The 24,639-nt window shown below is 37.0% G+C and overlaps 1 protein-coding gene across 3 annotated transcripts in view; it reads right to left on the bottom strand.

Annotated features, from left to right (window-relative positions):
- The window catches only part of CADM2 (cell adhesion molecule 2), a 697,459-nt gene that overhangs the window by 214,069 nt on the left and 458,751 nt on the right, over window positions 1-24,639 (bottom strand). For 2 of the 3 annotated variants that reach the window (XM_069785395.1, XM_069785393.1), the window contains exon 2: window positions 23,100-23,126. The exons of the other annotated variant lie outside the window; for it this stretch is intronic. In XM_069785395.1, coding sequence (XP_069641496.1) covers window positions 23,100-23,126 — 27 coding nt within the window. The remainder of the gene's footprint in view (window positions 1-23,099; window positions 23,127-24,639) is intronic. 3 annotated transcript variants of the gene reach the window in all.

The following is a 24,639-nucleotide window of genomic DNA, read 5'->3' as shown; positions in this document are numbered from 1 at the left end:
GGAGGTAAAAAGTAGAAGGTAATTTTTCTAGCACTTACACAGCTGCCCAGTGTGGTTGTGCTATTAAAGATGAGATAGAAGAAAAGCTGTATTTATCCTCTAAGCAAGCACACTCCTAGTAAGCCAGAAAAAGCTTTGCTGGTGTGTGATTATTCACAGATTAATGATTACAGAATATAAGTCAAAGAGATGGCAAAAGAGCTAGTTCTATCCCATTCTCAATCTTGCATTTATGGTGTATATGTAGGCTTCAGTTATTATCATCAAAAAAAATCCAGCAGACCACATTACATAAAACCCCCCAACATTTAGAACACTAAAGTGTAACAGCAGAAACTAAGGAGGGACTAAAATGATATGATTTCTAGCAGATGACACTACAGAAATTGAATCTGATGCAGCCAGTCAGAAGGCTGGTATAATGGGCAGAAAAAAGGAGCAACTGAATTGGACTGCAGACAGAGAGAATATTTAAATCATTGCTTTGGGCAGACTACCTGCAGATGACTGAAACATCGGGAAGCCAGAGAGAAAAAGATTATGACAGGATGTCTGAACAGCAATAAGCAATTTTTAATCGGTCTTTAATATGCCTAACTCGATATGTATAAAAGAGACCTAGTTTCCAAAGGCAGATCTTAGTATTTGCTGAAAAACTGAAAACCATTAGTCAATTCTAAAATTTCTTGCTGAAATAGCTTGGGTGTGAACAAGGCTTTTAACAACAAAGAATGATAATAGGTTGAAGTATAATGATAACTGGAAATGAAAAAAAAAAAGGAAACAGTACAGAGAAAATTGGATCAACAGGGAGAAAGGTGAAAGAACAAACTCCATCACAAAATGCTGGTATGTCAGCACTGAAACCTTTCACAGAAATGCATCAATTCTGATGACATTCTGCTTAGAAAAAAAATAACTTTACATTCTTACAGAAACACCAGAGAGAAACATTGTGAATTTTCATTTAGATATGCATTTTAGATTGTTATTTTGTTTTAAAATATTGCCTTTTACATTTGATAATGTTTAAATTCACATATTGTATAAAGAATGATAAACAAACTAAAGACCTGGTATAAAAGAAAACATTTAAGTTTTATCAAACTGAAACATTTTAAACTGACTTTTTTTTTTTTACCCTGATACCTTACTGAATCTGAAAGATGGAATGTATTTTTGTCTCATATGGATTATTTTAATGTGGAAGTTTCCCACAAAACAAAACCAGCACATTTCAATGAGTTTACACACGTTAATTTTACATTTATACATGGTCTCTAGCTGCATCACAGCATTAGAAGAGGGATTCACAGAATACAAAATCCATCTACATTTTCCTCCTACAGGTCACAAAAAATAACAATAAATTCTTTAAGTAGGAGTATAGAATAGACTATACTAAGGTTTCTAAACCAATTTTCATTCTACCTCAAGTTCGGTGTGGAGGGAATTGGCTAATAAAAAGTCTTACACACAAAATCCATTACAGGAAGGCTCATTTCCCCAAAAGTGGGTCAGAATCAATTTCAACCTTGTTAATGGTGAAAATGAAGACTTTTGAAATAAGCAATGCAGGAAAGAGATTTTAAAGTCTTTGTTTTGTACCCAACCTCTAAGTTTAACAAACAAATTTTAGGGGATCAAAGCTAGCCTATTATGAAGCATAAGACTACCTCTGCTGAAAACCATAAATTATGTATGGAGCAGGCATATTTACTAGTGCTGCTAGTAATGCAGAACATCTCTGAATAAGCACTGACTGCTGAATGCCTCATGTTCTTTTATGATGAATTATGCAGAAAGCTCCAACACCAAAACTATGCTAAGGTGCTAGAGTTCATGTACATGAGTGTTTGTGAGTCATTCAATGAGCAGGAGACAAAAATATTACCTTTTTCCTTTTGCTCAGGTCCAACACTTTGTGAAGAGTAATTGCCACTAACACAAAAATGGATATATTGAAAAATGTCAGATGAAATTATTGTCTTCTCCACCTCCCTTCCCTTTCTGGTTTTTTTTTCCCTCTTTTCTTCTCCCCCCATCCCGCACCCTCCCCCAGCCATGTCTCCCTTCTGCAAGTGATGCAGCTGCATAAAACTCTGAAGTACTGGAGTGATACACTAAATCCCATAAACAGAAACAGCATTTGAGAATATAACAACCAGCATGCATGTCCATTTGAGTATTTCCTCCATCATGAACAGTTAATTTTCAAAAAATCTTTTACTTCTTCCAAAACAAGGACAATTTCAGAACAGGTTCATTTATATTCAAAACTCAGAAGAATTTAAAGTACTAGTGAAGTGTGGGGAATGTCTATATGGCCCAATGAGGCACGACGCATCACCTCTTCCCCACTCCAAGGGAGTAACATCTAGAAGCCATCCATTAAACTTGTATCAATATGTGTAGATTGCTTTGATGCATAGCTATGCCCTAGCTGTACTATTTCTGATTCAAGACCTAAGCCAGTATTTCTTTCTGGTAGCCTCACTGAACTCCACAAGTTAGTGTGTGTGCAAGGATTTTTAGTGGACAGAATCGAAACCAAAGCAGTAGTAGTAGTGCACGTTTTCCCATCCAAATCTTGAGCACATAAGGAGACAGCAGTCTGCTGTGGAGAAATATGTGAAGGACAAAGTAGTCATCGGGCTTGTTCCAGAAGACCGGGAGTAAAAGATTAGCCTAAAACCCCCACTCATACAGTCATTATGAGCCTGCTTGGTTACCTGATACATGTGTGGATAAGCCACACATGGCTGTGAGCAGTTTACCATTTCCTAAAACAGAATGATAAAAATCTGTAGGCAAGCTATCAGATTCAACTAAAAATACAGTGAAATATTCTTCATATGCAGCTTGTCTTAATATAGTATGGCAGGAAAATACAAAGTGCTACTAAAGAATGCAATTTTCCCCCAAATACTTAAAGTGGTTCTGATTCCAACTAAGATATGAAATTATTTTTTAGTCCTTGTGCTATTTGCAGAATCCAAAGTCTTTTTTATTTATTTAGAACTATACAGAAATAAAAACATATAATTTTTCCTCTGCTTTTTCACATTGAAGACAGTGGTTTAGCACACTGCATTTTTTCAAACTTCTCATTTAAAGCAGGTGGTTTTTTAATTTTCAGATCTTCAGGGAAAAATATCCATCTTGGGCTGAAACTTTATCTGTCTCATTTCAGCAGAGAAGATATATTTTTTCCTCTTTAAGAAAGTTATAAACCTCATCTTGAAGTCTTTGAAGATGAAATGTATTTTCCCTATGCTCCTAACTTCAGCAATGGCCTAGAGATTTAACAGGAAACTAGGTCATTAGAGTCCCTGATACTTTCTTTGACATAGCTAAATGACATCTCTTCTGGAATCCAAATGTCATTTTTGCCCTTTATTCTTAGAAAATAGATGTCAATCCTCACTAGAAAGCACTGCAATTGTTACCTTTTGATAGAAAATTTAAATCAATGGTAAATAAAATGTTTGAGGTGCTGCTCCTCTACAGCTTCTGCTTCAGATCAATTTTCTAGGCTTCCTGAGCTGCCCAAGCCTCTCTCAGCTGAGCATTCTCTTCTTCTGATCAAGAATCAATCTAGAGATATACAAGGCAGCATCTGTGCATTTTGGAGGCCAGCTCACGGAGTTCAGGATGAGAAAAATTCTGCTTCATTTCACACTGCTTTAGAGAAAAAGCAAACCTAGCACTTTAGTGAACTTTCATGCTACAATCTGACCTCACATTGTAAAGCATTCAACAGCAATACAAAGCATAATGGATACATTACCATACCATAGATAAGTGAATAGCAATGGGTGAAACACAAAGATCAACGGGTTTTAAGATTAAATGGCTTATTCCAATCATAAGTGACACTAGTTGATAAAGCCTCATCTATCCTTTCATTGGCATCTTCTGGACAGAAGCTGAGATCTCCCACTCCTCCAGGAGAGCGTTTCTCTTCTAGGAATCCCCCCCTAACTCCCACACATTTTAAGCATGTCTTTAAATTTTACAGATTGACTAGCGTTTTCTGTTTTTCCATTATGCTCCCCCAGGATACAGAATTTATGCCTAATAGAAGCTTACATCACACACTCAAAGGAACAAAGCAGAGAGAAACAGGTAAACAATTTGTTGTAAGATAATTTGCCATGAATAGCCCAGCAAGTACCATCACAGAGACCTCTGTAGCCCCAAGGCCTTAATACTTGAATGACAGAAGTAACAGAACACCACTGAAAATGGAAAAAAACCCGCCACCCTAGGGTCTGGTGGGAGGCCAGGGGATGGCCTACCAGAAAAAAGTCTGAAATTCAAATCGGTACGGAAGCTGGAAGATCCGAGCACTAGAAATACAGTTTAGTTTAATCAGTATGTAAAATCTGTGTTAGCATTTAATTCAAAATCCTCTCCCGCTTATTTCAGGGGTATCTCGAGTTCCTTCCTCCCATCACCCTTCACACAGGCCCTGATTATACTAAACTCTATTTGTTTTGCCTTGTTTTCTGTAATGGCTTTCAACCCCCAAGCCCAGTGTAGAGAAGTGAAACACCGTCACACAGGCTTTGACCAGAATCCAGGGAAGGGGCTCAGACAACCTCCTCTTTACTTCCAGCAACACAGAACACAGTACTTACAAACAGGTGAACAAGATGCACACAGTCACATGCACTTGTCTTCTGTTTAACTAGGATCCTGCTAATGAGAATGCAGGGAAGTCCTTAAAATGCCTCCTCTTGTAAGTTCTCCCTTAACCTCCTAGAAACCAATACCTTTGCCTCAACCCAAGAGGCTAAAGAAATGAAGGCAGTAGCCTCACAAAGGAATATGCTTTGACATTAGCCCAGTAGATGCAAAGATCACACTGGAATTTCAATTACCTATGTCAAGCGTGGTACTGTGGAAGCATTCAAGTGCTCTGCTTTTCTAAAACCAAAACCTCTTCCCCGCTTTGACTGCAGCAAGCCCAGCTCTTATCTCACCTTTCAAGGAGACTATGAAATAAGATTCAAGAGGAAAGCACTCCAAAGCAGCATGAAGCTCTCTGGTCAAGGAGATGTGGGGCTTCAGTACTCCCTTGGCCAAGCAGTTCATGGGTTTCAACAGGCTCAGCTTGTGAGCAGCCTCCTATTATCACATCTGTGAGGTTTCAAACACTGGAACTTTAATGGGATGGAAAGGCTTTGGGAAACCCATGTATTTAGTGCTTTTATTTTTCATTCTGGACTTTACACACTGAGCCATCTCTCCAAAATAATAGGTTTGTTCTTTCAATGTGTAGCATATCTTTTAATACTTTGTACCTGATTGAAATTTATTAATACGGGGTAAAAAGTAGTATCAAGATGAATGTAGGGCCTCACTTTGCCTGGCCAACTTAGTTTTGTTGCAAACGCCTTCTTCAATACAAACCCCTTATTTCTTTCTGCATTTTACCTTCAACTCTAATTGCAGTATAGTGGCGATCAGCTGGGAAGGAGAAAGGTGTTTGGAGTCTTGACTCTGGCACCCATAAGACCTAGCCACCCATGTGCCCAGTTCCATAGTGCATTCCACATTATTTTTTCTCCAGGAACTTCTTAAATATCTCTAAATAAAAATGTAAATACTTGTAAAATGATCTTTCTTCAGATTTAGTGACTGACTAGACATTTACCTTCCCATGCTAAGTTAAAAATAAGAGATAAAACAGCATGTAAAGCATCTGTATAATTTTTTTCAAGGCACATATAGTCTGATTCATATTCACCTTCCTCCTTAATACCTTTCATATTACATTAATGCCAACAAATATTAAAAGAAAGAAACTAGTTACACATGTTAAACAAATAGTAATAAAAATCCTCTCAGATCAGGTGACAGGCTGAAAGATGAAGGGGTTTTTTTTCCCCTTCTTTTTTATGTTCTTCTCGGATACCCATATATTCCTGAAATTTTACTTGTGGCCTTTTCCATCTAGAAGTGCACACTCTTAGTGTAAACATTCTACAAGATAATCTGGCTGCATCTACCTCTATACTTACAGTGATTTCTATTTTTTTAAAATCACTTGTATTTTCCTATTTTTTTTCCCCTTGTCATCTATTCTTTTCAAATACTGAAACAAAAGAGAGAAATGAGATTCAAGCACACAAAAATATCTCAACAGAGAATAAACATTTTAAAATGTTTAGGGACACACAATTTTTGAAGTACAGGACAAGTTTGATTCTTCTCAAGGTAGCAAGGAGATTAAAAAAAGAGAAATTATACCATAATTTTACATGTCCCATGGAAACAAGAAGATACAGAATCTGTTTTCCTAGGAAGAAACATGAGAAATAAGAAAAGAAACATCAAACTAAAGAAATTCTAAGACATTAAAAGAAAATTGGTTAAATGGTTAGCTATTAAATTGGACAAGGAGCCTCCAACAGTGACAAAAAGTAGTGGGATAAAACCAGGAAAAGACTTGAGAGATATTTCCATAAGTTCATTTAGCGTAAGAGAGACCAATGAAGGAAGCATGTTTGAGAGCATGTTCTGAGTGCTTAATTCAAGTGCAGACTTCTCAGGAAGAGAATACTGTGCTTATCTTACAACCAGGCTATAAAGCTGCCTACTAGGTGACAGGGATTTCAGTTCTCACTAGCAATATCAATTTTGACAAGAAGCTGCAATAAGATGTAATTTTATGAGGCATAAGTATTTGTTGCAATAAATAGATGCCGCAACCTTGGGCTAACAAGGAAAAATATTTGAACGTCACTGGAGGTAGGAAAAGACTTTGATGAATTCTGCTACCGCTGTCTGATCAAGTACTGAGATACACCCAAATGTACGAGCTGATTTTCTTTAGTGAGCTAAGAAAAAAAAAAGAAAACACCAAGGAAAAAAAAACCACCTTAAACTAATTTTGCAATAAACTCTTCCATTGCATGGGTATTTGGAAAGCACATCTTCTGACCATGTGGCTTCTTTATACCAAATACCAAGTAAGTTCAGATAATATTGTGTGAATTCTGATGCCAATTTGAAGGCACTCAAACTACTTTTTGAGCCTCTGTTTTAATCCAACACTAAGTCACTAAACTAATTATTATGAGGCATTTCAAAATCATTCTGTATTCTCCCCATATTGGCCTGGCTTTACTTAAAAAAGACACAATCAATCCCTCTCAGGCTTCCCAGCCTCCCATCCTTTTTTACGTGCAGATAAATTCACCATCATTTTCCGAAACACTGGAAACAATGTGCAAGAACACCTATGACCCAAAGACACTGACAGATGTACCAGTACAAAAGTTGGCTCAGAATCAAGGAAGCCATTTATTTCTTAGAGATGTGGTATAGTAACTAAGATATTTCAGCTATTTACATTGACTTTACCCCCAACTTTAAATACACAGGTGGACTCACTGAATTCAGAAGAATTACAGGCTTAACTTTAAGCACATAAGTAAATGTTTACAGGATCAAGTTTCAAATATATAATCCAGACAAACCTGATGCTTCACTTCTCTACATGAGAAAGCTGTAAAACCTTCTTTGAATGAAATTCTCTGCACAATGTAGACAACTGCAGCGCATTACAGAAGGAATTAGAGGTTTGCTCTAGCTGAAGAAGTTTGAAGCTGAGAATGGGAAAGTATACATACCTTTGACACAAACACTGACAAACATATTAAATGCAATCTGTCATAGTTAAAATCAAACTCCTCTCTTTTCATATGGAACTTGGTTTATGTTGCTGTAATGTAATAATACTTAAACCAGGGATAAACAACTTTTCCAATTATAACACTTTCTACTGTGTAATAACAAAGTATTTGAAAAGTTATTCAATTTCCCTCCTGACAGTTTTAAACAATGAGGAAAAAGTTACAGCTCTCCTAAGTTTACCAAATGTATTTTGACACATAATAGTCAACACTCTGCACTACAAATATTATTTTTTGAAATTTTATTATAAGCTAACAACCATACCTCACTGCACCCCTCCCCATGAAACCTCAAGTCTCCCAAAAGCCCAAATCCTAAATCTTTCTCTGCTACCTGTCATTTCCCTAACTAATCTCTTACAGTACTGCTGCCTTCACCTCTACCATCCTACCCCAATCAACCAACTCAACCCTCAAGCTGCAATTAATCCAATCTCTCTTGTCTTCCACTGACCCACACGTACTTTCTAAGTCTCCTCTATTCCTGCATCACACTCATGCAACCAGCACCTGGTTCTGTACTCCAGATCTTCCTTGGAATCCACAGCTTTTGCACCCAGAACCTGTTGTGCATCCTATGCCTTGCCTCCTGGCTTGTGTAGCTTCCTGTAAAAGCTTAGAGCAAGGACCTTTTGGGGACTTCGCTGTCCACGCATCATATTAGGCATGATCTGCTGGCTGGATATGCCTGGCATCAGGACCTTCAGGCAGAAGAAGGGCTATTATGCTGTGTTGGAGACAGGACTTGAAAAGCAATCCCTAGAAGGTATTTGCCCACCACCACTACGGGCCACTTCCTTCCCACTGTGTCACTTAATACTCTGCTCCCTGCTTCACTTATGTGGCTTTGCCTCTTGTTAGTATTGGATAAAATGAGATAAGGCACAAGGGTGCAGAGATCACTGAATGTCATCCAGGGTGCTAGGAAGTCACCTAGAGCTGAAACTGCTGTTTGGACACCGATTCATCCACAAAACTGTTTCCCATTTAGGAATCTATATAAATCAAGGGACTTGTACAACTCAACAACAAAAAACAAACAAACAAACAAGCAAACAAAATCATAGCCTTACTATTATTAGCACATTAACATGACTAATATATCAAAAGATTTGGAACCCTTGTAGACAGTGAAGATTGGCAATAGTATGATCCTTTTTTGGACAGACTCATCTTCTGTTTAATTCCAATTTCACCTGAGAGATTAAATCCTATTCACGGGGAAAGGAAAGTGCTGGCAATTCATAAATGCATGCACTTGCAGAGAAGCAATTCAGAATGATGACCTATGCATTTTTGGTCAATAAAATAGCTTGAAAAATCTGGAGTATTATATCAAAAGCACATGAACTCTATGCTGTTGTCTCTAACAGGACAGTATTCTTGCACTACTTCAGAAGGAACCAGTGGCATGTCTCTATATAATGAACAGACTGTTTTCTTGGTTTTTTTCTATGCTTATCCTTTGAGCACTTTTATATTTACATACTGTTGGTAGAAATTAACACACTGTTAAATGTAACAAACAATCACGATGAAAGAGAAAGGGGGAAAAAAACCAAAACAAAACCCCAAAACAAAACCAAAAAGACACACAAAGATTAAGAAATGTAGGTCATAACTCTTCCTGTTCTTTGTAAAGGAAATACAGGGTTGAAGCAAGGAATATAACAAAGACAGTAACCAACAGCAGTAAATGCCTCCAGGACTAGACAAATTAGAATAAAATTTTGAATGCTTTCACTGGAAAAACAAATCTTTCTCAAAGGACAGACTGCCTCAAAACAGTTTTCTATTATTTAGGCTAAACTGCTCAACAGGAAGCATCCCAGACTAAGAAATGAAGAGAGAAGATTGGGAGATTTTGTGAGGTCTCCAAATGCTGGTTTATTTAGTACATACAAGGAGGGCAGTAAGGACATCAGAGTAAACTCAGATTTATCACTGTAGCAGTCTATAAATATGAGCAAAACAGTCCTAAAGCTCGATATGAAGAGCATTCCCATGCATGAGACATGCTGGTGAAAAGATGTGCCTAACTCAAATAGTAAACAGATAAGAAACAAGCAAAATATTTGCATGTTAATGCAAGGAATATGGACAGCAAAATGCAGGAACTGTAGACAAATGCCTTCTGTTACAGGATAAAGAGAAGTAAGATGGAATAGCAATCATTGTTAGAATACCACAAGAGCATGAGTTTTTCATGAAAGATAAAAATAAAGGTGAAGTTACCCAGGTCCTAATAGCAACTCTATGAAAAAAAGAGATGGCAGAAAAGATTTTTGTTTAGGCCAAATTGATTCTGAAGAAGCTGGTAGGTGGGATTTTATTGGAAATTATTCTAGTTCCTTAGAACTAGATTTGGTTGTGTAGTAGACAGACCTTTTTGACAATGTTACAGAAACCAACCTGACTACAAATTTTGCTGCAATGAGATAATTCTCAGAAACCACGTGGTGCTAACAATGGCAAGTCCTTTTAGTAACAGATGTTCAGGAGACCCCCTAAAATCAATAGGGGTGTTGATCAGGATGTTCCTAAAGCAAGGCTCTTTATTGCCAGTTTCAATCTGCAGGTATTATATTCAACACACACAAAAAAAACAAAAAAAAAAGAGAGAGGAAGAGAAGCACTAATGAATCTAGCCAGAAATTGCTTTTAACATCTCTCATGATGTGACATATAAGGCTTCATTTTTTTTTTAATGAAGGTTGATGATATTAGTGTAAGTCAACAGACTTCCAGAGGTGGGAAGAAGGATATTCCCAGTACCCTCAGCAGTGCTAAATACTGGGCCAGCAGCAAATCTAAGGAGGTAATTTTTTATTAGAAGGAAATAAATACGATTTTGGCATTCTAGCTTGGAACCACGCAGAGGATGTGCAAAATAGCTTTTGCTCCTGGCCTCTTTTCTACCCCAAGCATGGGGAAGGCATCTTAAAGACTGTCTAAGCAGAACAAACCCTCTGTCAAGATCATAACAGATTCCTGTATCACCTATGAGAGAGGCAGACACAGAAGCTAGCTGAAGCAGCTGGTCTCTCTCTGTGTTATATATAATGTATCTCAATACTGTATTATGTTTTGTCCTTTCACAAGTTTGTTCCATAAATACAAAAACCTTAAGTTTTTAAGTGAATATACCCTTTTACCCATAATCTTACATTCTGATAAGCTACGTAAATGATCTGACAAACCAGACATTAATCTCTCCTGGTCACTGGAGCACTGGAACAGGTGTTGAGCTCCCCATGACACTACACCAAGTTATTGACAGGGTAACAAGTTGTGCCTCTACAGGAGCAGCAAGTCTGGTTGTGAGTGATACTGCACGTATTCAAAGAGGAAAAATCATTCCCTTGCTATCATGGGTGACTGTGAAAACTCTGCAACAAGGAGCATGCCTGAATCCCCAGAATTCCCAAGGGAAAGCTTTCTAAAGTAAAATAATTGTATGAATGCCCAAAAAAAAAAAAAAATTCATTTTAAAGGCCATCACTGATGCACTGATGAACTACAGACTGTGACTAACAAGCATACAGGTAACAAATTATGGAATAGGATTTATGATATATATAGCAGGTTGGAAGACTATGGAAGATACATGTAAGGCACTTGTGGAATTACATGCAAAAAGGTGCAAAACCCAGCAAATGTCCAATAAAGTTCTTTAAAGATACATAGCTTGAACAAATACAATACTGCTGGATACAGCACAAGAATATGTACTTAGTATACAGATGAAGTAACAAGCCAACTACCAAGTGAACGAAAAATGGCCAGCAGAAAATTATAATAATAAGAAGGATGAAAAAAAACCACCTGTCAGGAAATCATTATAGAAGTATAGCTGTAATTTAGATTAGATTAGGCATAGTTTGTATTTTTTGAATCTCAGGGTGTTTATCACCTGTTTATCACCACTAAACAGCATTATACTTGCTAAATATCAGTTGTCTTGACTAAAAAACCCTAGCTAACAAATCCACCATCAAGTCATCTTGTGTAGATCAGGAAGGATAAGTGAATTTGTTCCCTGGAAATGACCAGGAAGAAGTGAAAGAAGGGATCAGAAATTCTGACATAGTCAACTGAGACCAGCAAATTAATACTAAGTTAACAAACATAGATCAGTTGAGTCTAATCTGATTGTTGGCAGACAACAGAAATTTAGTAGCTTAATCTTTACTTAAATGTGTTAGAATGAGATCCCATAAACACAGCATGTAAATTAGGCAGAAGACATCAGCACAGGAAATGTGGGAAACATGAAGAACTTGCTTATGGGAGAAGGTGTCAGGCTGGAGCTGAAAGGAAGAGACTTGAGGGAAGTCATTAATGCTTGGGCTTTTTTCAAGGACTCCACTCTTTTTTTTTTAAATATTAATAACAATAATTTTATTAACAGACATCTTGAGCAAGTTAATGACAAAATCTTTAAAGGTATCATTCATACAGAAAAGGACTGGTACATCTCACAGAAAGTGCTGGACAACCTTTAGGACTGCGGTAATAGAAATGAAAAAAAGTCTTGTACTTGGGGATTAATAATTGAAACTTTAGCTATACACTAGAATCTCATCAGCTGAGAACAATGGAGCAGGAAGAAGACACAGTTTCTAATTTATCACTGGATGACTATGAACGACCAACATGAAGCAGCTTCAAAGAAAGCAGCCATAGACAAGCCAGCTGAAGTGTTTCTGGTAGATGTAGGAAGGCTTGGCAGAAAAGACAGGGTGAACTGCAGGTAAAACACTGCAGACCATTCTGCTCACTTTATTCAACAGCAGCCAGTTCACACTGCAACACACTGGAAAACTATAATGTAGCCCAGGCCTGGAAAGAGAAGAGACTGAAAAATATCTGGCTGTCTACCAAAACAAAGCCTGAGAGAAAACATGATAGTTATCTGTGTATTACTCACAGAGATAAAAAATGAGGAGGAAGAAGATGATCAGTTTACAATTAAAGATAATCTTGACATAAGAAAAAGTTATGTGAATAAGCTGCTTCTAGAAATCAGAAAAGCGTGCATGACAGTTGCAAGGGAAGGGTTCACAGTTTCCTTAATAAGAAAACTAGCCGAGGAGGAAAACAAACCAAAACTAAACCAAACAACAACCACAAAAAAAAACCCTAAACCCCAGTTTTTCAGAAGAATGCATATATGGAGGAGGTAATATGTGATGCCTATAAAAGGAGATGACTTGATGATCAAGAATATCTCTTTTAGCTGTCCACGTTCCTGAATACCATGCACAATTTGCTTTTAAAAAGCAGCCAAAGGGCTAGAATACTGTACCTCAAAAAGTCAATCAAATTCATGTCCTTTGGAAAATATGTAACATTTTTCAGGTAAGACTGACAAGTTTACAGCTGAAATCGCTGATATGGCATCTTATTTTAAGGAATTGTCATGGGAGATAATGCTTTGATCTTCACAGAAACACTAAAGAAAGTAAAATTTATTTTTAAAGAGGTAAAGTTATTAAAATAGTTGTCACTAACCTACACAAATGACTGAATATATTTTGGAAGATATTTAGATCAAATCAAGATGGTAGCTGAATATAGGAAAAGGAATAATAGAAGATTACAAAACTGCCTCCTCTGTTACTGGGACATACCAGAAAAGAAAAAAGAAAAAAAGCAAAGCAGGAGGCAAGGACCAGGAAAACATGCTATACTGGTCGGCAGGCAAGGTAGATAAAACTGCACAGCACATTACCTTGCAAATACTGAGATTGGCAGGGGTGGAAGCTGTCTGAAAGTAAATGGAAGGGGAATGTTGGCAGAGCACCTTTTGAGTGCGTTTCCCTGACACTGGAACTTGCTTCATAGGTGGTGTCCCAGAAACCAGAAATTTGTAACCTCTCAACAGTGCTACAAGGCTCGCTTTTTCTCCTGAGCTTCTGGAGAGAGAAAAAGCCAAAGATCAGAGGAGCTTTATTATGTCTGCTCTGGAGAAGCATTTATTTTACTAGTCTGCCTCCTGGGGAACATTCATTGTTGGAGTGGGATGGGCAGTCCTTTACAATAATCATTACAAAAATTAAATTCTGTAAGAGAAGCCCAACCATGGGAAGAAAGCCTATTCATACTATTCATTTCTGTACATAATATTATCTGAAAATAATGTTGAATTATTAACTAATTTGTTTTATACACTTGTAAATTCCTAAAATGTAAATGGACATGAATGCAAGGATTTATAGTCTCCCTTCATTTCCAAGCTGCTACTTGGGAATCATTAGCTGACACACTTTACATTTCCAGAAATCAGTGAGAAATAAATACAGTAAAGTACTATTCCCCCAAACAAATGAAAACAAATACTTAAGAAGGAAACTAAGAAAAGAAAAAAAGGGTTCACAGATGACAGACATCTTGAATCTACAAAGTATGGCATGAAAAGCAAATATTTCTACCTTGAGAAGCTCAAGGTTATGTACAATTGTTTCTAAATCCAACTACAATAAATCCTGTAAGTACTTCTCCTGATGCACCACACGCAATATGTACTATGTATGTATATAGAAATAACAATAATTATTAGAAAACCCACATGAATAGAAAAGCCACCCCTCACAAATGAAAAAGGGTTGCAGTACTCTCAGCAACATTTAAGAAGTGAAAAGCGAGCCTGTGGCAGACCAGTTGGATGTATTTTATTGTGCACAGGTACCGATATAAATCAGGAGTCTATAATCTCCTCTTTGCTTACACAATCTAAACCAGCACAGTTAGGGAAGCCAGAATTTGGCAAACTGACAGTGACTTCTAATAGCATCTATAAGACACATAGGGACCTGCAAATCCTAGGTAGAACCTCTACTGCTGGCTGCTGCAAAGGCCCACTGCATTTGTAACCATCATGCACGATTCCTTTCCATTGCCTTCTTTCCACGGTTTCCCTCCCTTCTGACAGCTTCACTTAATTTTGAACTCCTCAATGCACTTGCTTGTTTCCCTTTGAAGGATTTTTGTCAAGTTACAGCTTTTTAAAGATTTTTATCATATTCTATAAACCACATAATAAATGTAGACGGTTGTTAGGTTGGAATCATGACTTTTAGTTTCTTATTAGCTCTTCAGGGAGCCCATGAACAGAATGCTGATATAACAAATGAAAGATCTAACATTTACAGTGTTTTTTCTTTACTACTAAATCTTTTATCAGTTTCAGAGATATTGTCATTATAAGTGTTCACCATGAAAAAAAAAAAGTTCATTTATTTATTATCATTACAGCATTTAGCTTCTGGACCCGATTTCATAGAATCAGGCTCCTAAAAAGGAAATCAGAAGATTTCCTCTCTCCTGGGGTACTGCTACTGACATACTTTCAGCTACAGCAATCTGTGGTAGCACATACGGAAAAGTCTTAACTTCCTTTCTTTTGTTCCTATGCCTGAACCAAGAAACCAAGGTAGTATTAATATAAAGCACCAAACGTTAGCAGTGATAGTGAATCCTCAGCCATTTAAACACTGTGTGTATCACTGACCACTGTCCACTAAAGTAAAAGATCTGATCTCATACAGAGATTTAAGAAGCAAATCTTGAGAACTGAGCTAATGTGGAGAATCAGTGCAAGTCCTATGTTTTTCAAAGAGCATTTGAGAAATAAAATCCTTCCTTTTAAATAAAAGCACTCTCTCCACTTCCTTTGGTTATAAAAGCATACTGGAACAAAGCCAAGTCTGAAAGAAAAGCCTATGCTTTAAAAAGCATCTATAACTATCAACAGAGAAGTAAAAATCAGTGATCATGGGTTTGCTGCAACCCGTGCACCAACTGTATCTTTTCACCAGTTTTCAGGTATTATTATCAAATTTCTTTTCTCTATCAGAAATTTTGTCTCAATAGAAGTTGAGATATTTGGGACAAAAAGAAGTTGACAACCTGCTTCAGAGCAGCAGCTCCATCCAACTGGCAGATACTAGGAAATCATGCCCAGCAATTCCACAGCACATATAAAATATGGTGAACACATCTTGGGTACTCACAATCCTTTCGATTGTGCCTAAATTAAAAATCTAGACTCTGAAGCAAAGTGTTTTGTCTGGCTGAAATCTGAAAACTGACTTCACTGGGCCAGCACACAGCAGTATGTGCCTGTGTCTCATGTTCATGATACATTCATATCTGAAATGCAACGCACTGCCTACGAAAATTCTTTGCAGCTAGCCGTAAGGGCTCAATGCTCAATACCATGACCAGATTTACAACAGTACATCCATTCAGATAGCAAATAAAGCAACTAAATTTCCAGCAGAGTTCTATTCAAGTATGACAAGCTCTCCTAATACACTGCTGTTGACAGGCTGGTCTCAAATACTTAACAACCAATCGAGGGATGACAAAATGAAAAAAACAATCAGGATTCGTATTAACCATTGTAGAGGGAAGAGCTGCCTATCTGAAAGTTGGGGAATAAGAACTGGCAAAATGCTTTAGTTGATGATAACCGGGTCCACCTCAAAAGGGAACATCCTTCCTAGAGTTCCTCTCCCATAACTGTGTTGCACTTCACAAGAATGAAAACAAAAATTACCTTACTCCATCCCAAACTCTTCTACACTGGTTATTAAACTATTTAGTCAATAAATGACTGACATGTTGGCTCAGTGTAGATGTCTCTCAAATGAAAAGGGTATGTCAACAGCAACAGCCTCCCCCTACCGATCTCTTTTCAGTGAGGCTTTGTACTTACCTTTGCTATTTCTGTGTTGCTAGAGCTGCTTTATTCCATGGTGACCTACAATTTTAATGAGCATGTTACATTACCAAAACTATTAATGGCTGCTTTGTTTACACCTATTCTGGAAAACATACCAAAATAGAATGCATTAAAAGCAGTAAACAGGACATACAGGCTTGTATAACTGCCGTTTCCAGTGCTGCTAACATAGTCCCTCAATCGAAGAAAGGAAAAGCTGATTCATGTTTTTGCAGTCTGTTTAGTGTGTAGCAGAACTTGGGACCTTGAATGGCAGAAGGATTCTGGCTAGAAATACAATGGTGAGTATTTAGACTGTGTACACACAACATTACGTTGAAATCTCAGCTGTCTCAACATTGGAAAGATGCTAGGGCCAAGTATTTCCCAAATATAATTGCAAAGGGTAAAAGCAGTCAGCAACTTTGTTAAGAACTATTACCATCATTATGATTCCAGCTTCCTCCCTCCGAGGATCAGCTGGAGTTTTTAAGGAACAAAAATATAGCATCATATTTTGTTAATCTAAAAAACCCTTCAGAGCTCAGGCAACTGCCTTTTCTTCCAAATCTCTTTTAACAAATGGCATACATATTATACTGAAGTAGATATATATGATTTTTCGAGTCTAATGTAAGTACAATGTTTTATGTTATCTGATGGAAAACTCAAATGGTGAAATAACCTATTATCTTGATCTAATGTGAACTTTTGCATTTAGGAGGATTTAAAAAAAAACCACAACAAAACCCAACATATTTTTATATTTAGAGACTAACGATTAAATTGAAAATTCCCTATTTTTTTCACCAAAATAGAACAAGAACTGGAGAAACACAGTAGCAATTGCCCACCTAAATTCATTTCTCAAATACCTGCTCCTGTATAAGTGTCGACAGCAAAAGCGTGAGGAACAGTATGTTTCATGTATGCCTTCACAGTCCTTCTGCACTCTTAATATGGTCATTTTCAAAGCTTTTTTTTTTTTCCCTTTTTCTGTGCACTCTCTTCATAGACAAGCATCAAATTTTGTTCTTCATCACCACTTGCCCCCCCATCAGAACTGCTGAATATGAGAAAACTCTGGCCTTAAGTGCCATGAGAAATCACAGAGGAAAACTGTGGCAGACGTAGGAATGAAATCCAGACCTTTCAGATTCACAGGTTTAGCCATTGGACATGATTTGATCAACAGAGAAAAGCACTGGACATCAGAGGTTATGCACTGGAAGCAGTGACTAAACTACAGGGGAGGGAATACTGAAGAGACAGTAAAGGAATGTTTATTAAGGCTTCATTAGCTTTGTTGTTCCCCCCCCTCAAAGTATAACCATTTATAAATACCAAAGGTGCTTTTACTGTCTTAAAGTGACATATGAAAATTCTACCTTTAGAAGGTGAAACTATATTTTGAATAAAAATAGCAAGAGAAGACTTTACAAAGAAGAGCTCCTTTATTTCAATAGCACTAGAATATCTGAAAAATTTCAATCAGGCTTCAGATCATGCTATGCTACTACAAAAGCCTTGGCAAGTTTTTTGTAATGACCTTGTATTAAAGGAAGAATCTGACAGGTTTTCATTTCTACATGTCTCAGTGGTAAAAGCTTGTAACCATAAATAAATGCTATTTCAAACTACTGTGAGTTATGGAGTTTCCCTAGGCTCTATATTGGATTCACACTTTCAACATCTATACACTTCCACTAGTTTCTATTTTTTGCCATAATGTTGCAGTGTGTCATTTCTATGCAGATGATACCCTGAGTTATCTATCCCTCAATAAAGAAAACTCTGTGACAGCAGAGCTAATGCCTGACTGATGTTAATAACCGAATAGCTCAAAACTTTGTGAAGATAATGCAAACAAGATGAATAGCAGTATTTGGGTCTCCTTTGTGTACATTTATTTCATCCTGTTCCTAACATGGATAGCTGCTGCATTACTTGCTTGATTTCAGGATAATGCTTGGCTAATTAAATGTACTGAAGAAAGGATCTAAACTAGTAGGTATTCCATACAGGGAATTCAGGTCAACACAATTTATTCTGGTTTGTCTGGTTTTCAGTCAAAACAATGGGATGAATGAAACCTATTATTTACCAAGATGACAAATACTTATGTAGAGTAATGCAGTAAACTTTATCATATGCTGTAAGAAAATCGGAGATGGTTGGGTAGAACATGACCATTGATGAAGGTCTGGTGAAGTCTTGAGAAACAAATTGATTCCTAACTAAAAGATTAAGAGTCACTGCACCACTATCCAGGCAATAACAGAGTATATTTGTACAACATTCTTCACACGATCCCTCCTGACTTAAACTTCAAATAAGCTGATATCAATTTCATTGACATAATGAGAACAAACAAAATAAATCAAGTGAATAAAGTCCAGAGTGATCTTTGCCTCATCAATAAGATGCATTTAGACAGTGTATCAACTGCTATTTAGACAGTCTATCAATTACTATGATGATTTATGTTAGAGATTGAGACATATGCTTTAAGTAGCATTGTTAAAGCTAAATTTAATCTTATGTTTCTGAAGGAAAATCAGTCTCCTCTTTTAAAAGCAAAGCAGAAACAACATACCTCTGCATGTGTAGAAGAGATGACTGAAAGAAAAAAGTGCTTTTCCATGGAACTCAAAAATAAGGACAATTTCTTTGGGACACAGATGCAATATAAGTCAAGAAAAAGATGCATCTCAAAAATCTCCTGGATATCCAACAGGCTACAGAAAATAGTACTGTTAATATCAAACTTGTGAGGCAAGTGAAATAGAGTTAAAGGCATTTACAGTACTTAAAAGTGTAGTATTAAGTCAGAAAAAAGTTTGAAAGTATTCCCTATGAATAAGACATCCCCTAGAACTCACAGAAGTACAGATGTTACAATGGTTTTGGAGAGAGAATATAGAATCATGTATATATAGACTGAGTGAGTAGTACAGTAGCACTTTGTTATGAGAAGCAGTGGGACTATGATATGAATGTTATTTCTCCCTCAGAAAATTAAAAATAGAACTTCATACATAGCTCAAATGGGGGAAAGGAGCATGGCAGAAATAGCTACGAATCCACCACGTTTTTATATAGATTGGATAGTATGAATCCTGCAATGTTAAGGCAGTTACATCTTCCCCTCTGGAAGAAGTCTCTTCTTGGGACTTGGGACTCTTCTTGGGAATTTCACCATTTCTAATCTGTGGGCCTCGGGAGTCTTAGGAACAGGAAGGAATGTAGTACTTCTCAACAGGCAGACGATAAAAGATCTTTCTTGCTTCCTCCTCCTGCAACAGCAGTTGGCCTTTATAATCTCCTTTTTTTTATAGGAAGTTTTCATATTCATTCACACCATTCCCAATACAAAAAAAAAAAAAATCACAAATTCCAATTTAACTTTTGAAGGGTTATAAATCAAGTGTCTAACTGCATGAGGTTAGTGGGGCAGCTCTGGAAATAACTTTTTAATAGCAGCTGACACAGAGTGTATCAGAGAAGTGAAAATGCGGAGTGCAGAACGCCATTCCTCAACTAATTACATTTGAATGAAGACACTTGGTCTCTCTCTTTCACCTGCTGACTGAAAATTGACACGCCATTAGCAGCTCTGATAAGACCACTGAGCCTGGAAAGCATTGTTAACTGCTGCCAGAAGATATCTGCAACGATATTGTCACCAAAAAGTCACAACAGCCCTTCTTAAGAGGTCAAGAGGTCTTCAGACTGGTGTTTTGATAGAGGAAATGCTCATTTATAGAGCTCAAGTTGAACAAAACTCATCTGGTACATTAAGGAACAGTCCTTAAAATACTCATGCACTGAAACAACTCTAGTCAGATAGTCTGAGATTTTCAGGTGGCATCTTTAGTTTCTGCTTCATGAAATTCAGTGCTATGAATGACAATTTTCATGTTTAATTTTACCCCTTACTCTTTCAAATCCTCCTGAACTAGACTTAATGGAAATGTCACAAGCATTCTGTCCAGAACATGAGTGTCCTGTGGCAGCATCTGCCCAAAATAGTCCAAAGCAAGATCCTTCCTTCTATGCAAAATACAATTATTTACCCTTTATGGAGACCTCCAAAAATGTTCATGCAGTTTCTTCTAGGTAGCAGAAAGTATAAAAAAGAAATATGAAAACCATGGTAAAATAAAGCAATGACAGCACAAATCTAACATGGAGCTGTGGAATCGCTGACCCTTGAGGTACTTCAACTTGATTGGAAGGCTCTGAGCAACCAGATCTAAGTGGGCCTTACTTACATGGTGGCTAGGTCCAGATGACTTGCAGACCAGATGACCTTCCAACCTAAATTGATTCTAAGTGCCACAAAGTAAGGATAAACTATAGAGAGTTCAACAGCTGCTGTACACCACTTAATACAAACAGCCTTCAACAAAGTCTGAGAAAATACTTAGGGAAAGAGCATTGAATGCAATGCTTGAGAACAAGGGCTCTAATGTTCTGCTAATAGACAATCCCACAAGGAGGGGGAGGGAAGTTGGAGACCAGCAGGAGTTTTCTCATGCTAAGAAAGCATAAACAAAATTCCAAGACAGGTGGTCCCATAGAATATCACATACTAACGTGCTCCGGAACCCTCAGATCTTAGGGCAGGCATGACTGTCAACTTCAGTTTGTTGAAAATGGCAGCACAAATTCCAAACTTTCAGAAAGGAAAGATGAAGATCCATAAATAGGAGCATAGATGTAAGAGTTCTGGATTTCAGGAAGATAAATGCCAAAAGGGAAAGTCCTGCAGCAAAGCATTCCCTCAGTTGCGAGTTGCCGTTTCCAATGCTGTATTAGACAACTGCTTGCCAATTGAGTGTTATACTTCAAACGGAGGAACAGAGCCTTCTTTACTGCTTAGACAAAGCAATGTAAAAAGCAGTAAAACGTCAGCTACTTTATGTCTTCCACCACAGGAGATTACAAGTTGGATCCTATGATTTTGGTAAAAGAGAAGTATTGCAGGACTGAGTTCCTTGTGGATATTGGGTACCTTCGTCACAGGGCTGTTCAGCACCAAAGGAAAAGCTGATGACTTCTTGAAGACACTGTGCAACTGAGCAAGAGAACTCCGAAGATAATGCATAGCCACATATTATGAGATTTGCTCTTATCACAGTGTCAAACCCAGTTTACTATATATAGTTTCAGCTTTTTATTCAGTATGCATGTGCACTACTGAAATAAGGGTGTGTTAATGTTCACAGGTGAGTGGGGCCCATGAGTAATTCTGACTCATTTTATAATTCCTGTGCCTCCAGGGCAGTTTCTGTTTGAATGGCAATATATGGGTACATGAAGTAATTGCTGAATACTGATGAGATTATGCTTATTTGTGCTGAAAGTTTGCTTCCATGGATGTGTTTTGGTTTTGTTTGGTTTTTTTCATTGCTTATGAAGGTCTTAAACACTTGACCACTGTTAGCATCACAGCTGACTACATGACAGTACAGAAAAGAGTAAAGAAAACTTCACAGCATGCATAGACAAATATGTGAATTCGACTTTACCCACTCCCCTCACTCATGACATCCAATGCATGCAAAGTCTCTGAGAAAAAGATTTTGCAAAAAGCCATGCAAGGATTTAAAGAAAACCGAGCTGTATTTTAATCATTAGTTTAATTATTCTAATACATAAACGCCATCAGTTGGCTGTGTTTTCTTTGATTGTTATTATTATTCTACAACTTCAAGCTAGACAATATATACAATTGAACTTAACAAACACCGTGAATATGAGAGTTCTTAACTTCTGAACTACATGTAACCAAGCATAAATATTTGCCTTAAAATCTGATGTCTAATTATCAAACAACTCAACTTTATCTACCAGAAATGTTAGATAAATTTTAGTAAAATACATATTTTCAGGATTTTCTATGAAAATATATGTTCATAAATATACACACACAGAGACATATGTATATATACACGTATGCATACATTTATATGCATATGCAAGTAAAAATACACCCTTCAGGTTACATTTGCTACATCACTGCTTCCCTGAAATTCAGGAAGTGGTTTAAGGCACAACTGACCTTACATGATTAGTTCTGAAAGGTTTACTTCTTTGTCACACTGATTTGTGACAATCACCTTGCTGCTCTGAAGTCATAAATCTCTGTAGAGACTATAGTATGCCTCTCTGTATATTGGTATGCCATCAGAAACAGTGATGATCATTTTATACTAGCGTGAAAAGATGGGGAATGCTTAGGAGACACTTATGTTCATGTTCTCTGTTCAGATATTTATGACTATGTCTAGACATAAAAAATATAAATTACACTTACATATTTATGAGCAATTTTATGTAATATCTTAATTTTTATTAAAATTCCATCAATATCCCTACAGTCAGAAATCTAACTACAGTGCACTTGGTTTTATCTTTTTTTCCTAAAAACTTCCTATATTAAAACAATTAACAAGATACAGTATGAATAGTGATGACTGATAAACAATGAAAATAGTCTGCACTTAGGGGCAATTACAAAATTGTAAAAAATGATGTATTATACCATAAGATCTAAAAATATCTTTCTCGGTTTTGAGAAGCAGAAAAAAAACTTGTGAGAAAATACGTGGGCTGCAGAACCATGCAATGCAAATTGAAGAGTGCAAGCAGAAACTCACCTCTAGCTTTGTTCTTTGTAGCAGCCACTGGAAGCAAGGAAAAGATTGCACAAGAAGAAGAGAACAAAGATAGATTAGACAGAAGTTTGAGCAAGTAAGAATACAGAGAAACTTTATCACTATCGATTCAAAGCTAACCAACACCATTTCTAGGATTATTTGACCTATTTATTTGAGACACTGCAATACTATGAGATAGTTCAGATCTATGATTCTGTCAGAAGACCTGTGTTGAGAATTTAGAAAGTATATCACAAAACACACTCAAAAAGCATGTCAAGGAGTGCAGAAAAATCATGGACCATTAATCACAAGTAGGTGAGAGCATATGTACACACATTTGTGAATTCTAAAACTTACAGCACAATTTGCCTTGCCAGAAGGACATTCTGAAGTACCTAAGTCTTATGTCATTCCCCTGCTCCTATTGAAACATCATTCTCCTGCGAAGCTGATGCAAACAAACTTCAGTTAAACTACAGGTACTCCAATTATTTATAATCTATGTTATTTGATCATTGTTTTTCTGCACTGAAGCCTATATCTTCAGATTGTTCTTGCAACCTAACGGAGCATGCAAAGCAAAAGGAGCAGACAATATTTTAACAGACAGACATCAGTGTTCAAACAGAGAAATAGGGGCAGACAAGGGACAGACACTACAGCCTTCCTTGAATCTCCTGAAGCAACGCAGTTTCATGCTATTATTTCTAAAGGCACAACTGGGTCACAAGAACAACAATAGGAGCTTAAGATGTTCTGCTAACATCTGCCCTACTGCCAAAATCAACAGAATCATTATTTTCTGTTTTCTGAGGCTCATGGATAATGTTGCTGATACACAATATTAATCAGAACCCAAAGTGAAAAAGGAATCACTCTGTTAGCTGTAAATTACACAAAAGATACTATCCACAGCTCTTTAAACCCTCAAGTGCACTCTGAAAAGGCATTCATTCAAGAGCATATTCATGAAAAAAATGGTACCTCAGGGAAAAAAAAAAAGTAATTCCTCTTCTGCTGGCCCTTCTTGCAAGGCAGAACTATGTTAACAATTCAAAGGCAGCTACGCTTGAGACCAAAAGACAGGAAAAAAAAAAGGAGAAACACCACATCTGCTCTTGTTGCTTCTCTTGTTCACACCTAAAGGTTTTAAGTTGTGGGTGTTTTTTTTGTTTTGTTTTGTTTTTTCTTTTTTTTCTTTTTTTTTGTCTTGTCCAGTGTCTCACCAATCAGTGTTTACTTAGACAAGTAAGGAGAGCATGACAGTGAAGGCCAAGTTGCCTTATATGAAGAAATTGTTGAAAAAATTAAACTTTTAACTTTAGGAATACCTCAAAAAAAGGCAAATCTCTAGCTTTTTTCTTCGATTTTGTTTTTGTTTTTGTTTTAGTTTCTTCACTGATCTCTCCTCTACTTCCAGATGTACCATTCTGCATTGCCATCATTCTCCTGGCAGTGGAAACAAAATAAAAAAAGCAGTCCCATGATGTCTGAAATCAGCATTACTCCATGGAACAATTCTGCTTTGGAGAGGTAC

This window comes from Haliaeetus albicilla, chromosome 6 (assembly GCF_947461875.1).
Source record: "Haliaeetus albicilla chromosome 6, bHalAlb1.1, whole genome shotgun sequence".
Classification (NCBI taxonomy): Eukaryota; Metazoa; Chordata; class Aves; order Accipitriformes; family Accipitridae; genus Haliaeetus; species Haliaeetus albicilla.
The sequence above is the reverse complement of the archived record's forward strand: the minus strand, read 5'-3'. Positions and strand labels throughout refer to the sequence as shown.